This window comes from Oncorhynchus mykiss, chromosome 22 (genome assembly GCF_057628025.1).
Source record: "Oncorhynchus mykiss isolate SJ-2025 chromosome 22, ASM5762802v1, whole genome shotgun sequence".
In the NCBI taxonomy this organism is placed as follows: Eukaryota; Metazoa; Chordata; class Actinopteri; order Salmoniformes; family Salmonidae; genus Oncorhynchus; species Oncorhynchus mykiss.
In genome coordinates, this window is record NC_143043.1 from 57,239,275 (window position 1) to 57,256,067 (window position 16,793).

At 42.9% G+C, this 16,793-nt stretch overlaps 1 protein-coding gene across 2 annotated transcripts; it reads right to left on the reverse strand.

Moving 5' to 3' along the window:
• Positions 1 to 498: 498 nt before the first annotated feature.
• On the reverse strand, positions 499 to 11,168 carry LOC110501982 (uncharacterized). 2 transcript variants are annotated; one of them, XM_021579855.3, is made up of 5 exons: positions 10,980 to 11,168; positions 10,766 to 10,866; positions 7,236 to 7,364; positions 6,850 to 7,001; positions 499 to 855 (listed from the first exon to the last, which is right to left on the reverse strand). In XM_021579855.3, the coding sequence occupies exons 1-5, from the start codon at positions 11,040 to 11,042 to the stop codon at positions 707 to 709; spliced, it is 594 nt and encodes a 197-aa protein (XP_021435530.3). In that variant the 5' UTR covers positions 11,043 to 11,168; the 3' UTR covers positions 499 to 706. The 2 variants fall into 2 exon arrangements, with proteins under 2 accessions (XP_021435530.3, XP_090072487.1); XM_090216361.1 differs by having other exon boundaries at positions 499 to 858; positions 10,980 to 11,167.
• Between the last annotated feature and the right edge of the window lie 5,625 nt (positions 11,169 to 16,793).

A 16,793-nucleotide genomic window follows, 5' to 3' on the forward strand; every position in this document is an offset into this window, starting at 1 on the left:
TCCCTGTGCATTCCCCGACTCCATCTTCTCCCTGTGCATTCCCCGACTCCATCTTCTCCCTGTGCATTCCCCGACTCCATCTTCTCCCTGTGCATTCCCCGACTCCATCTTCTCCCTGTGCATTCCCCGACTCCATCTTCTCCCTGTGCATTCCCCGACTCCATCTTCTTCTCTGCCATCTTACCTTGTGTCTCAGCGCCAGTCCCTCCGTGCATTGACTACCATTGACTCCTTGAAGGAGATTTGTCTTGAGTTTACCCAGAATGCACCGCGTGGCCCATTGGCAACGTAAACAGTGGGTGTTAATATGAATCTAATGTTAATACGTATCTCTGGCAACACCGTCCCAACAAATGGCAAGACGGAAGCCGAGAAGATGAGTCACAACAGAAAACCTTTCTATTTCCTTTTCCCCTAGATAAATGTTCCCCTAGATAAATGTGAAAACCATTTCATGGCAGTTTTAAAGTCCATACATTACAAGTCAACATACATTGATTCATTACTTTAATTTATTGAACAGTAAATATTTAACTGAAAAATATTCAGTTCCTCAGAGATAATATTAACACGGCTTCTCAATTTATATTCCCAACCCATCAAAACTACTAATACAAATCTTTCTAAATGTCTACCACAAAAATGTCTAGATTTCACCAATAATAATGTAAACAGTTCTACCTACTAACAGTATCTAAACAGCTCGTCACTTCTGTCTTCTGTGTTTTGTTGGCTTGTTGTCTGCTGTTTGGCCTTGTGGTTGTAGACCCCTCCTTGGACCTGGCTTGGTAGATTCCTCCAGCTTTTCCAACTTCACCCAACCAGAGGCTTGACTCACTTGTAGCGATTGATTTTCTGCTGAAAGAAACAGACATTGTCAGTTTCTCGCTCACTGAAACGGATTCCCCCCTGCCTGCGACTGACACGGATTCCCCCCTGCCTGCGACTGACACGGATTCCCCCCTGCCTGCGACTGACACGGATTCCCCCCTGCCTGCGACTGACACGGATTCCCCCATGCCTGCGACTGACACGGATTCCCCCATGCCTGCGACTGACACGGATTCCCCCCTGCCTGCGACTGACACGGATTCCCCCCTGCCTACGACTGACACGGATTTCCCCCTGCCTGCGACTGACACGGATTTCCCCCTGCCTGCGACTGACACGGATTCCCCCCTGCCTGCGACTGACACGGATTCCCCCCTGCCTGCGACTGACACGGATTCCCCCCTGCCTGCGACTGACACGGATTCCCCCCTGCCTGCGACTGACACGGATTCCCCCCTGCCTGCGACTGACACGGATTCCCCCCTGCCTGCGACTGACACGGATTCCCCTGCCTGCGACTGACACGGATTCCCCTGCCTGCGACTGACACGGATTCCCCCCTGCCTGCGACTGACACGGATTCCCCTGCCTGCGACTGACACAGACTGACATTACTTTCAGCTCACGCCACCCATCCACTGACAGTGCCAGACTAGGTTGTCATACTGGCGACCCACACCCCCAGTGACCTCTGACCTGGCCACTAGTTGCTAGGGTCAGGTGGTTGCTAGGGGGGCGGACACCTGATAGTATTTTTGCCTGCTCAGGACAGAGGGAAGATCTCAATTGCATACTTGTGTCCTCGCTCCTCATCTCCTTCTCAAAACCCATTGAATGAGAAAGCCAGAGGTCACTCCCCTCTGACCTCCTCCAATGGGTTTTGAGAAGGACACAAGGCGCATGCAATTGAGACCTTCACAGAGCCTCCTCAGTCGCTCTCCAAGAGGACATCAAATCATCAAATGTAATTATAGATTGGTCACATACTTAGCAGATGTTATTGCGAGTGAAGCGAAATGTGTGTGTTCCTAGCTCCAACAGTGCAGTAGTATCTAACTAAATGCTTGTGTTCCCAGCTCCAACAGTGCAGTAATATCTAACTAAATGCTTGTGTTCCTAGGTCCAACAGTGCAGTAGTATCTAACTAAAGGCTTGTGTTCCTAGCTCCAACAGTGCAGTAATATCTAACTAAATGCTTGTGGTCCTAGGTCCAACAGTGCAGTAATATCTAACTAAATGCTTGTGTTTCTAGCTCCATCAGTGCAGTAATATCTAACTAAATGCTTGTGTTCCCAGCTTCAACAGTGCAGTAATACGTAACTAAATGCTTGTGTTCCTAGCTCCAACAGTGCAGTAATATCTAACTAAATGCTTGTGTTCCCAGCTTCAACAGTGCAGTAATACCTAACTAAATGCTTGTGTTCCTAGCTCCAACAGTGCAGTAATATCTAACTAAATGCTTGTGTTCCTAGATCCAACAGTGCAGTAGTATCTAACTAAATGCTTGTGTTCCTAGCTCCAACAGTGCAGTAATATCTAACTAAATGCTTGTGTTCCTAGATCCAACAGTGCAGTAGTATCTAACAATTCTCAACAACACACAAATCGAAAAGTAAAAATAGAATGAAGAAATATTAAAATTTTAGGACGAGCAATGTCGGAGTGGCACTGACTACAGTATATACACACATATGAAATGAGTAAAGCAGTATGTAAACATTATTAAAGTGACTAGTGTTCCATGTCTAGGTATATAGGACAGCCGCCTCTAAGGTGCAGGGTTGAGTAACCAGGTGGAAGCATGGTCTGATGGCCTTGAGATAGAAGCTGTTTTTCAGTCTCTCGGTCCCAGCTTTGATGCACCTGTACTGACCTCGCCTTCTGGATGATAGCGGGGTGAACAGGCAGTGGCTCGGGTGGTTGATGTCCTTGATAGTTTTTACGGCGGTGGTTGATGTCCTTGATAGTTTTTACGGCATTCCTGTGACTCCAGAGGGTAGTGAGGTCTGCACAACGCATCACCGGGGGTGGTGTAGGTGTCCTGGAGGGCAGGTAGTTTGCCCCCGGTGATGCGTTGTGCAGACCTCACTACCCTCTGGAGAGCCTTACAGTTGTGGGCGGAGCAGTTGCCGTACCAGGCGGTGATACAGCACGACAGGATGCGCTCAATTGTGCATCTGTAGAAGATTGTGATTGTCTTAGAGGCAAAGACAAATTTCTTTAACCTCCTGAGGTTGAAGAGGCACTCTTGCACCTTCTTCACCACACTGTCGGTGTGCGTGGCCAACTTCAGTGATGTGTCTCTTTGTACTTTGCTCCGTTCATCTTTCCCTCGATCCTGACTAGTCTCCTAAAAACATTCCCACAACACTATTCTGTAACCACCATGTTTCATCGTAGGGATGGTGCCAGGTTCCCTCCAGATGTGACACTTGGCATTCAGGCCAAAAGAGTTCAAATCGGTTTCATCAGACCAGAGAATCTTGTTTCTCATGGTCTGAAAGTCTTCATGTGCCTTTTACTGAGGAGTGGCTTCCGTCTGGCCACTCTACCATAAAGGCCTGATTGGTGGAGTGCTGCAGAGATGGTAGCCCTGGAAGGTTCTCCCATCTCCACAGAGGATGGAGCTCTGTCAGAGTGACTCAGGTTCTTGGTCACCTCCCCGATTGCTCAGTTTGGCCAGCTCAAGGCAGAGTCTTGGTGGTTCCAAACTTCTTCCATTTAAGAATGATGGAGGCCACTGTGTTCTTGGGGACCTTCAATGCTGCAGAATGTTTGTTGGTACCCTTCTCCAGATCTGTACCTCGACACAATCCGGTCTTGTATCTCTGGACAATTTCTTTGACCTCATGGCTTGGTTTTTGCTCTGATGCACTGTCAACTGTGGGACCTTATATAGACAGGTGTGTTCCTTTCCAAATCATGTCCAATCAAATGAATTTACCACAGGTGGACTTCAATCAAGATGTAGAAACATCTCAAGGATGCTTAATGGAAACAGGATGCACCTGAGCTCAATTTCGAGTCTCCTAGCAAAGGGTCTGAATACTTATGCAAATAAGGTATGTTTTTTTATTTAAAAAAAACAGTTTTTGCTTTGTCATTATGGGGTATTGTGATGTCATTATGGGGTATTGTGATGTCATTATGGGGGCATTGTCTGTAGATTGCTGAGGAAAAATAGTAATTCAATCAATTTTATAACAAGGCTGTAATGTAACAAAATGTGAAAAAAGTCAAGGGGTCTGAATACTTTCCAAATGCACTGTATTCCTCTTGCCCAGATGGGATAGGGTAGTGCAGTGAGATGGCGATTGCACCATCTGTGTATCTATTGGGGCGTTAAGCAAATTGAAGTGGGTCTAGGGTGTCAGGTAAGGTAGAGGTGATATGATCCTTAACTAGCTTGTCAAAGCACTTCATGATGACACAAGTGAGTGCTACGAGGCTGTAGCCATTTAGTTCAGTTACCTTTGCTTTCTTGGTGGACATCTTGAAGCAAGTGGGGACAGCAGACCGGGATAGGGAGAGATTGAAAATGTCCGTAAACACTTCAGCCAGCTGGTCTGCGCATGCTCTGAGTATGCTGCTAGGGACGCTGTTTGGGCTGGCAGCCTTGCAAGGGTTAACACGCTTAAACGTCTTATTCACGACGGCCATGTAGAATGACAACCCACAGTCCTTGGGCAGCGTCGGAGGCACTGTGTTATCCTCAAAGCGGGCGAAGAAGGTGTTTAGCTTGTCCGGGAGCAAGACGTCGGTGTGGCTGGTTTTCCCTTTGTAGTCCGTGTCTGTAGGCCCTGCCACATACGTCTCGTGTCTGAACCGTTGAATTGTGACTCCATTTTGTCTCTGTACTGATGTTTTGCCTGTTTGATTGCCTTATGGAGGGAATAACTACACTGTTTGTATTCAGCCATATTCCCAGTCACGTTGCCATGGTTAAATGTGATGGTTCCCACTTTTAGTTTTACACGAATGTTGCCATCTATCCACGGTTTCTGGTTTGGTTTTAATAGTCACCGTGGGAACAACACCCCATACACACTTCCTGATTAAAATCAGTCACCGTGTCCGGGAATATGTCAATGTTATTCTCAGAGGCAACCCGGAGCAAAACAATCTTGAAGAATGGATTCCAATTGGTCAGACCAGCGTTTAATAGACCTTAAAACAGGAAGTGCCCGTACTGAGTTTCTGCCTATAGGAAGGGAGGCGCAAAATAGAGTCGTGATTTGATTTGCCAAAGGGAGGGCGGGGGAGGGCCTTGTAGGCATCTCAAAAAGGCGAGAAGCAGTGGTCTAGAGTTTTTCCTAAGCGAGTACTAAAGTCAATGTGTTGATAGAACTTCAGTAACGTTTTCCACAAATTTCCTTTGTTAAAATCCCCAGCTACAATAAATGCATCCTCAGGATGGATATACGGTTTCCAGTTTGCACAACAGTGTAGTTCAGCTTGAGGGGGAAAATATACGGCTGTGAATATAACCGAAGGGAATTCTCTTGTGAGCTAATACGGTCAAGCATTTGATGGTGAGGTATTCTAGGTCGGGTGAACAAAAGGACTTGAGTTTCTGTACATTATCACAATCACACCAAGAGTAGTTAATCACGCAACATACACCTCCACTTTCTTTTTCCCCAGAGAGTTCTTTATCCCTGTCTATGCAATGAACTGAGAATCCAGCTGGTTGTATGGACCGGGACAGTATATCCAGAGAGAGCCATGAATCCGTGAAACAGAGTATGTTACAGTACCTGACGTCTCTCTGGAAGGAGATCCTCGCACTGACGTCTCTCTGGACTAATAATGATAGAAATAACACACACAAAAACCACAATACTGCAAAGTTGCTTAGGAGCTACAAGCAGAGCTGTCATGTCTGAGGAGCTACAAGCAGAGCTGTCATGTCTCTCAGCGCCATCTTACAACATCACATGTGTGTTGGGGTGTGTGGACATCTTCATAAAGCCTCCACAGAGTGTGTGTTTACTCTTCATGGTTTCAATCTGTCTATTAGTTGATCATAGTAGTTTTGCCATGTGTTATAGTCACCATCTCCTTTTACAGTCCATATTATTGTTATTGTGATAACATATTTAAATGACCCATTCATTGTCATGCTGTTTATTATATTCATTCATATCTCTTTGTACAGAACCACATCCATCTCATATGTCCTCCATGTCAATTAAGGCAGCTCCCCGCACCTCTCTGATTCAGAGGGGTTGGGTTAAATGGGGAAGACACGCCTCTCTGATTCAGAGGGGTTGGGTTAAATGGGGAAGACACGCCTCTCTGATTCAGAGGGGTTGGGTTAAATGGGGAAGACACACCTCTCTGATTCAGAGGGGTTGGGTTAAATGGGGAAGACACACCTCTCTGATTCAGAGGGGTTGGGTTAAATGGGGAAGACACACCTCTCTGATTCAGAGGGGTTGGGTTAAATGGGGAAGACACGCCTCTCTGATTCAGAGGGGTTGGGTTAAATGGGGAAGACACGCCTCTCTGATTCAGAGGGGTTGGGTTAAATGGGGAAGACACACCTCTCTGATTCAGAGGGGTTGGGTTAAATGGGGAAGACACACCTCTCTGATTCAGAGGGGTTGGGTTAAATGGGGAAGACACACCTCTCTGATTCAGAGGGGTTGGGTTAAATGGGGAAGACACGCCTCTCTGATTCAGAGGGGTTAGGTTAAATGGGGAAGACACGCCTCTCTGATTCAGAGGGGTTGGGTTAAATGGGGAAGACACGCCTCTCTGATTCAGAGGGGTTGGGTTAAATGGGGAAGACACGCCTCTCTGATTGAGGGGTTGGGTTAAATGAGGAAGACAAATTTCAGTTGAAGGCATTCAACTGACTAGGTATCCCACCTTTCCCTTCCCTCTGGAAATAAACTTCTCTATTGTGTAAAACTCTTGAGGTTGCCGTATTCCTGTGTCAGTGAGTCACAGACCATCTCTTTCTCACTGACTCATTACATTTCCATCATACAGTATAGTTGTGTGTTACTGTACCTTCTAGGCAGCGAGACTGGATCTCTGCTAGAGACTTCCTTATCGTCAGACACTGGAGGTTCAAACTCTTCTCCTTCTCTGCTAGAGACTCCGCCACCTTGTCAATTTTATCTAAATCCTTCAGTTTCTTCTTTGGTCCTTTACCCTGTGACCTGAGGAAAAAATATGTTTTTATTTGACTTTTTTTTTTTAGTTGTTAAAGAAACTAACCCTCCATTTTCCCTGACAGTCACACACCTTCATCAGACAGCGAACACTCTCTAAAAACAACCTCAATCACAGAGTACAAAAAAAGGAGGTGTCTTACCTCAAGGGTCTTTCCTGGTAAAATAATTAATAAATCTATTAGGCTTATATCCTTTATAATGTCAATAAACATAGATTACCTATTAATCCCCTCCAGTTGCTGGACCAGCTCAGCCCTCCTCAGCCTCAGTTGCTCCAGCTCCAACAGGGCCTCACCCACTCCTCCTGTCTGCGTCGCCATCACCATCCTCCGGTTCAGGTCTTCAGTGCTACACATTGGGAACCATAATAGGGATGGTCATGGGCGTGAGTAATTGAATTTGAATACTCTTAAGATGTTTGTTTTTTTTTTTAACGTAAAACTATGACGTAATGTGTCTGAAAGGAGAAGATACATTTTGTCCAGATTATTATTATTATTTTTGTTGTCTTGAAACGTTCATTTGCTTTGACTCTAGTTTTCCCATTTGTACTATTTACTTAACTGCATTCGGACTACTCCCTACAAACACATGTGCTAAGTGACACAACCTCCCGTTTGCCTACAGAAATAAATTCAGATAAAAACGTATCCAACTGATTAGGGATTAACATGCGGGATCCTGGGAACACTTCACATTTCCAGAAAACAAGTAACCGAGGTAAAGACAGATTCAGGTTGGATAGTCGATGGATATTCCCCTGTTGTTTTCCTCACGTCCACCAACAGCAGTTAGGGACCGTCAACATACTGTAGTGACAATTCACATTTTAATAGCTCTTTAACCATTACTCCTAAGGCGGAGACTAAACCCATTGGCCCCACAGTGATAGGGCATTGAAAGGATCTGGCTCATGCCCTACTGGGGCGGCAGGGTAGCCTAGTGGACTAGTAACAGGAAGGTTGCAAGTTCAAACCCCCGAGCTGACAAGGTACAAATCTGTCGTTCTGCCCCTGAACAGGCAGTTAACCCACTGTTCCTAGGCCGTCATTGAAAATAAGAATTTAATAATTAACTGACTTGCCTAGTTAAATAAAGGTAAAAAATTAAAATGAAAAAGTGGGGAGAGGTATCTTCAGCTTGTCTGGGGACCCATTGATCTGCTGTGGAACCAGAAAACGGAGAAGTCTAGGTTCCCACGGATCACTGAATGTCAACTTGATGAAATTCAAAGGAGCGTACCCACATGTCGCAGTCACACTCAAATCACCCGTGGGGTGACTGTGACCCCCTCGTGTCGCAGTCAAATCACCCGTGGGGTGACTGTGACCCCCTCGTGTCGCAGTCGCACTCAAATCACCCGTGGGGTGACTGTGACCCCCTCGTGTCGCAGTCAAATCACCCGTGGGGTGACTGTGACCCCCTCGTGTCGCAGTCAAACCACCCGTGGGGTGACTGTGACCCCCTCGTGTCGCAGTCAAACCACCCGTGGGGTGACTGTGACCCCCTCATGTCGCAGTCAAACCACCCGTGGGGTGACTGTGACCCCCGCATGTCGCAGTCAAACCACCCGTGGGGTGACTGTGACCCCCGCATGTCGCAGTCAAACCACCCGTGGGGTGACTGTGACCCCCGCATGTCGCAGTCAAACCACCCGTGGGGTGACTGTGACCCCCTCGTGTCGCAGTCAAACCACCCGTGGGGTGACTGTGACCCCCTCATGTCGCAGTCAAACCACCCGTGGGGTGACTGTGACCCCCGCATGTCGCAGTCAAACCACCCGTGGGGTGACTGTGACCCCCTCGTGTCACAGTGAGGAATATCAATGAAGCGCTGGTAAAGGTGGCTCTGTCCCGGAGAGCTGACTGGACAAGGATTGAAAGGGGATGTTTTTTAGGGCCGTGCTAAAGTGATCTTAGAAGTAAACAGCGGCTTTGAGAACGATGATCGCATGCAACGATGAAGCAAAAAATGACTAGGTATCCCCCCCTTACCCCCCGTCACTGTCCATGTCTTGTTTTTAAAGGATGAGAGAAGTGCTCCACCTGGTGGAGAGAGATTGTAAGACAGAAATAGTTGCTTAATGCTGCTGTACGTTACAACACGTCTAGATGTAACGGAGGGTCAGTTTTCTCAACTTTTCTCCAATACTATAGAGCCGTTACCATGTCGATCAACGCTTGAATAGAAACCTAGTTCACACCCCAGATTGACATCAACACAGTCACTACACTCCCATTAGTTTTCTTTGTAGCCTCGTTTGGATGTCGCGGTTGCGCACATTTGTAAGGAATGGGGTGTGTTTACGTTAACTGGTTATAGTTACAGTAATGGTAGTGACTGGTTATAGTAGCGGTAGTGACTGGTTATAGTTATAGTAGCGGTAGTGACTGGTTATAGTTATAGTAGCGGTAGTGACTGGTTATAGTTATAGTAGCGGTAGTGACTGGTTATAGTAGTGGTAGTGACTGGTTATAGTTATAGTAGCGGTAGTGACTGGTTATAGTTATAGTAGCGGTAGTGACTGGTTATAGTAGTGGTAGTGACTGGTTATAGTAGTGGTAGTGACTGGTTATAGTAGCGGTAGTGACTGGTTATAGTTATAGTAGCGGTAGTGACTGGTTATAGTAGCGGTAGTGACTGGTTATAGTAGCGGTAGTGACTGGTTATAGTAGCGGTAGTGACTGGTTATAGTGGTAGTGACTGGTTATAGTGGTAGTGACTGGTTATAGTTATAGTAATGGTAGTGACTGGTTATAGTTATAGTAATGGTAGTGTCTACAGTAGTAGTGGTAGTGACTGGTTAGTTGAAAAAGTAGTTAGATGGAATAAGTTGGATGGAATAACATAGCCTGAACATGAGAACGTAGGTTTTGTGTCTCCAGCTTGAACGGTTCAAGAGTTACTGTTGGGGAGGTAGTTCATGCTAATTTATGCTAATTCAAATCGTTATAAGTCCATAAAGGTTTTAGATGATTTGAAGTTAGGATAGCCTGAATGTTTTACAGTTGGTCTTGTAGCTTAACTTACCAAGGAGCAGGACCGTTTTGAATAGCAAATGTAATTTATGCAAATAAAAAAAGTGTTAATAGTCCCAAAAGTATACCTAGTATCAAATATCCTTTGACAAGCAAATCCACGTCGGGCCAGTCTGGACAGCTCAACTTCGGGTTTGGTGTTGACAGCTTAAACGGTGTTGGAGATGGTCCACATTTCTTCACCATTCAAGTCTATGGGCCTTTTCTTTGCCATTGAAATGCATTGTGAGCTCATTTAAATATTGTTTTTAGTTCCGAAAGTATAAATGGTATCAAAAATATTTTCTCAAGCAATCCAAGTTGGGGCAGCTGGACATTTGGAAATTGGTTTCGTGTTAATAGGTTTAATTGTTTAAGCTCTAGAGCGGGCGAAATAAAGCCAATAATACGACATCTATAGTTGTGCTTTCAGCACATCGTATCAGTTATGTCTTATAGAAAGTACTAGAACCAGTGGGTTCAGAGCTTCATCAGGGGAAGGTTTCCATCGAAAGAAACCAGTTGCAGAAATCAGACCAAATAACAGGAGGCCGTGTTCAAATCCTCGTTATTTTTCCTACCTATAAAACTTACCCTCAACTCATAAAAGTTTTGCGTTGAACAATAGGGCCGAAATCAGTTTTTATTTGACTTCGGGTCTTGAAATGAACCACCTTGGTTGGAAAGCGAGTAGGCTACCGGGCTACCTGTCAAACATTGTAGACTACTTACCGTCTTTTCACGTCCTTGTCCACAGCCTCTCGCTCTTCCTTAGTCATATTCAGTTCCTCGTTCACATTACTGACGGCATCTTGAAGTTGTTCAACCAAACTCTGGAATATTTCGGAAATAAATGGTTCAATTAACCCTGGTCTAATATCTGTTGACGTTCGTCAGGTTTGCTCAGAAGCATCGACTACCACTGGAAGAATGTCGACTCCTTTACCTCGAGTTGTTCTTCGCTCATGGCAGAAACGTCGAAGGGAGAAGTCAGGTCAGAGAAACTCATATTTGTGATGGTTTGTGTTTTCGAGCCGTCTTCAGTGTGGGGTCAGGCGACTGTCTTGAATGTTAAATCCACCTGGAACTCTCCCGTTCTGCACATCCTTAACCTGACCTGTACGGGGCGCTAAAAGACCATCCTTGTATTTGGATTTGATTTATTTAACCTTTCATTTAACTAGGCAAGTTAAGAACCATTTTATATTTACAATGACGGTCTACCAAAAGGCCTCATGCGGGGACGGGGGCTGGGATTAAGACATAATAAAAAATATAGGACAAAACACACATCACGACAAGAGAGACAACACAACACTACATAGAGACCTAAGACAACAACAGCATGGCAGCAACACATGACAACACAGCATGGTAGCAATACAACATGACAACAACATGGCAGCAACACAACATGGCAGTAGCAACACAACATGACAACAACATGGCATGGTAGCAACACAACATGACAACAACATGGCAGTAACAACACAACATGGCAGTAGCAACACAACATGACAACAACATGGCATGGTAGCAACACAACATGACAAAAACATGGCAGCAACACAACATGGCAGTAGCAACACAACATGACAACAACATGGCATGGTAGCAACACAACATGGCAGTAGCAACACAACATGACAGTAGCAACACAACATGGCAGTAGCAACACAACATGACAACAACATGGCATGGTAGCAACACAACATGGCAGTAGCAACACAACATGACAACAACATGGCATGGTAGCAACACAACATGACAAAAACATGGCAGCAACACAACATGGCAGTAGCAACACAACATGACAACAACATGGCATGGTAGCAACACATGACAACAACATGGCAGTAGCAACACAACATGGCAGTAGCAACACAACATGACAACAACATGGCAGCAACACAACATGACAACAACATGGCAGTAGCAACACAACATGGCATTAGCAACACAACATGGAAGTAGCAACACATGACAACAACATGGTAGCAACACAACATGACAACACAGCATGGTAGCAACACAACATGACAACAACATGGCAGTAGCAACACAACATGACAACAACATGGCATGGTAGCAACACAACATGGCAGTAGCAACACAACATGACAACAACATGGTAGCAACACAACATGACAACAACATGGTAGCAACACAACATGACAACAACATGGCAGTAGCAACACATGACAACAACATGGTAGCAACACAATATGACAACACAGCATGGTAGCAACACAACATGACAACAACATGGCTGCAACACAACATGGCAGTAGCAACACAATGTAGGACTTAATAACATATAGGCCTGAATAACATATAGGTAGGAATAACATATAGGTAGGAATAACATGTAGGCGTGAATAACATATAGGTAGGAATAACATATAGGCCTGAATAACATATAGGTAGGAATAACATATAGGTAGGAATAACATATAGGTAGGAATAACATGTAGGACTTAATAACATATAGGGTTGAATAACATATAGGCCTGAATAACGTATAGGCCTGAATAACATATAGGCCTGAATAACATATAGGCCTGAATAACATATAGGCCTGAATAACATATAGGTAGGAATAACATATAGGTAGGAATAACATATAGGTAGGAATAACATGTAGGACTTAATAACATATAGGGTTGAATAACATATAGGCCTGAATAACGTATAGGCCTGAATAACATATAGGCCTGAATAACATATAGGCCTGAATAACATATAGGCCTGAATAACATATAGGACTGAATAACATATAGGACTGAATAACATATAGGACTTAATAACATATAGGGTTGAATAACATATAGGACTTAATAACATATAGGACTGAATAACATATAGGGTTGAATAACATATAGGACTTAATAACATATAGGGTTGAATAACATATAGGACTTAATAACATATAGGACTGAATAACATATAGGGTTGAATAACATATAGGACTTAATAACGTATAGGGTTGAATATTAATAACATATAGGGTTGAATAACATATAGGACTGAATAACATATAGGACTGAATAACATATAGGACTGAATAACATGTAGTACTGAATAACATATAGGACTGAATAACATATAGGACTTAATAACGTATAGGGTTGAATAACATATAGGACTTAATAACGTATAGGGTTGAATATTAATAACATATAGGACTGAATAACATATAGGACTGAATAACATATAGGACTGAATAACATATAGGACTGAATAACATGTAGTACTGAATAACATATAGGACTTAATAACATATAGGACTTAATAACATATAGGACTGAATAACATATAGGACTTAATAACATATAGGACTTAATAACATATAGGACTGAATAACATATAGGACTTAATAACGTATAGGGTTGAATAACATGTAGGACTTAATAACGAATATGACTGAATAACATATAGGCCTGAATAACATATAGGACTGAATAACATATAGGGTTGAATAACATATAGGACTTAATAACGTATAGGACTGAATAACGTATAGGACTGAATAACATGTAGGACTTAATAACGTATAGGGTTGAATATTAATAACATATAGGACTGAATAACATATAGGACTTAATAACATATAGGACTGAATAACATATAGGACTGAATAACATATAGGACTGAATAACATATAGGACTTAATAACATATAGAACTGAATAACATATAGGACTGAATAACATATAGGACTGAATAACATATAGGACTTAATAACATATAGGTTTGCATGTCTAGCCTATCCTGTCCTCTATCCACCAATAGTGGTCTACCAGTCTGTCTATCCTGTCCACTATCCACCAATCATAGAGGTCGGTGGATTGTTTGTCCAGATCTGCAATATGCTACCTACTGATCTTACCAAACACAACATCATTCACAGCTGCACCACCTTTCAATATAAGTGGAGGCCATAGTGCGTCATTGCGCATGAAAGAACATTGAAGCCATGAGAAACAAGGTTAAAATAGCTCACCTAATGATCTTGTTTAGGGGCAATACAGTGATCCTCCCTAGACTAGCCTACAACTCTACAATACAGGGATCCTCCCTAGTCCAGTCTACAACTCTACAATACAGTGATCCTCCCTAGTCTAGTCTACAATTCTACAATATATTGATCCTCCCTAGACTAGTCTACAACTCTACAATGATCCTCCCTAGACTAGTCTACAATTCTACAATATAATGATCCTCCCTAGACTAGTCTACAATATAATGATCCTCCCTAGACTAGTCCACATTATAATGACCCCCCCCCCTAGACTAGTCTACAACTCTATAATATAATGATCCTCCCTAGCCTAGTCTACAACAATATAATGATCCTCCCTAGACTTGTCTACAATATAATGAATCTCCCTAGACTAGTCTACAACTCTACAATACAGTGATCCTCCCTAGACTAGTCTACAACTCTACAATATAATGATCCTCCCTAGACTAGTCTGCAATACAATGATCCTCCCTAGACTAGTCTACAATACAGTGATTCTCCCTAGACTAGTCTATAATATAATGATCCTCCCTAGACTAGTCTACAACTCTACAATATAATGATCCTCCCTAGACTAGTCTACAACTCTACAATGATCCTCCCTAGACTAGTCTACAATACAGTGATTCTCCCTAGACTAGTCTACAATATAATGATCCTCCCCCTAGACTAGTCCACAACTCTACAATATAATGATCCTCCCTAGACTAGTCTACAACTCTACAATGATCCTCCCTAGACTAGTCTACAACTCTACAATATAATGATCCTCCCTAGACTAGTCTTCAACTCTACAATATAATGATCCTCCCTAGACTAGTCTACAACTCTACAATACAGTGATCCTCTCTAGACTAGTCTAGAATATAATGATCCTCCCTAGACTAGTCTACAACTCTACATTGATCCTCCCTAGACTAGTCTACAATATAATGATCCTCCCTAGACTAGTCTACAACTCTACAATGATCCTCCCTAGACTAGTCTACAATATAATGATCCTCCCTAGACTAGTCTACAACACTACAATATAATGATCCTCCCTAGACTAGTCTACAATATAATGATCCTCCCTAGACTAGTCTACAACACTACAATATAATGATCCTCCCTAGACTAGTCTACAATATAATGATCCTTCCTAGACTAGTCTACAACACTACAATATAATGATCCTCCCTAGACTAGTCTACAACTCTACAATATAATGATCCTCCCTAGACTAGTCTGCAATACAATGATCCTCCCTAGACTAGTCTACAATACAGTGATTCTCCCTAGACTAGTCTACAATATAATGATCCTCCCCCTAGACTAGTCCACAACTCTACAATATAATGATCCTCCCTAGACTAGTCTACAACTCTACAATGATCCTCCCTAGACTAGTCTACAACTCTACAATATAATGATCCTCCCTAGACTAGTCTTCAACTCTACAATATAATGATCCTCCCTAGACTAGTCTACAACTCTACAATACAGTGATCCTCTCTAGACTAGTCTAGAATATAATGATCCTCCCTAGACTAGTCTACAACTCTACATTGATCCTCCCTAGACTAGTCTACAATATAATGATCCTCCCTAGACTAGTCTACAACTCTACAATGATCCTCCCTAGACTAGTCTACAATATAATGATCCTCCCTAGACTAGTCTACAACACTACAATATAATGATCCTCCCTAGACTAGTCTACAACACTACAATATAATGATCCTCCCTAGACTAGTCTACAATATAATGATCCTCCCTAGACTAGTCTACAACACTACAATATAATGATCCTCCCTAGACTAGTCTACAACACTACAATATAATGATCCTCCCTAGACTAGTCTACAATATAATGATCCTCCCTAGACTAGTCTACAACACTACAATATAATGATCCTCCCTAGACTAGTCTACAATATAATGATCCTTCCTAGACTAGTCTACAACACTACAATATAATGATCCTTCCTAGACTAGTCTACAACTCTACAATATAATGATCCTCCCTAGACTAGTCTGCAATACAATGATACTCCCTAGACTAGTCTACAATACAGTGATTCTCCCTAGACTAGTCTACAATATAATGATCCTCCCCCTAGACTAGTCCACAACTCTACAATATAATGATCCTCCCTAGACTAGTCTACAACTCTACAATGATCCTCCCTAGACTAGTCTACAACTCTACAATATAATGATCCTCCCTAGACTAGTCTTCAACTCTACAATATAATGATCCTCCCTAGACTAGTCTACAACTCTACAATACAGTGATCCTCTCTAGACTAGTCTAGAATATAATGATCCTCCCTAGACTAGTCTACAACTCTACATTGATCCTCCCTAGACTAGTCTACAATATAATGATCCTCCCTAGACTAGTCTACAACTCTACAATGATCCTCCCTAGACTAGTCTACAATATAATGATCCTCCCTAGACTAGTCTACAACACTACAATATAATGATCCTCCCTAGACTAGTCTACAACACTACAATATAATGATCCTCCCTAGACTAGTCTACAATATAATGATCCTCCCTAGACTAGTCTACAACACTACAATATAATGATCCTCCCTAGACTAGTCTACAATATAATGATCCTCCCTAGACTAGTCTACAACACTACAATATAATGATCCTCCCTTGACTAGTCTACAACTCTACAATATAATGATCCTCCCTAGACTAGTCCACAATATAATTATCCTCCCTAGACTAGTCTGCAATA

What these genes read in the sequence shown, in the direction of transcription:
- LOC110501982 (XM_090216361.1), bottom strand. Translation starts at nt 11,042, where the DNA reads ATGAGTTTCTCTGACCTGACTTCTCCCTTCGACGTTTCTGCCATGAGC. An exon ending in TGAGCGAAGAACAACTCGAG is followed by an intron (nt 10,867 to 10,979) that starts GTAAAGGAGTCG and finishes GAAATATTCCAG; the next exon opens with AGTTTGGTTGAACAACTTCA. An exon ending in CCAGTCTCGCTGCCTAGAAG is followed by an intron (nt 859 to 6,849) that starts GTACAGTAACAC and finishes TGTTTCTTTCAG; the next exon opens with CAGAAAATCAATCGCTACAA.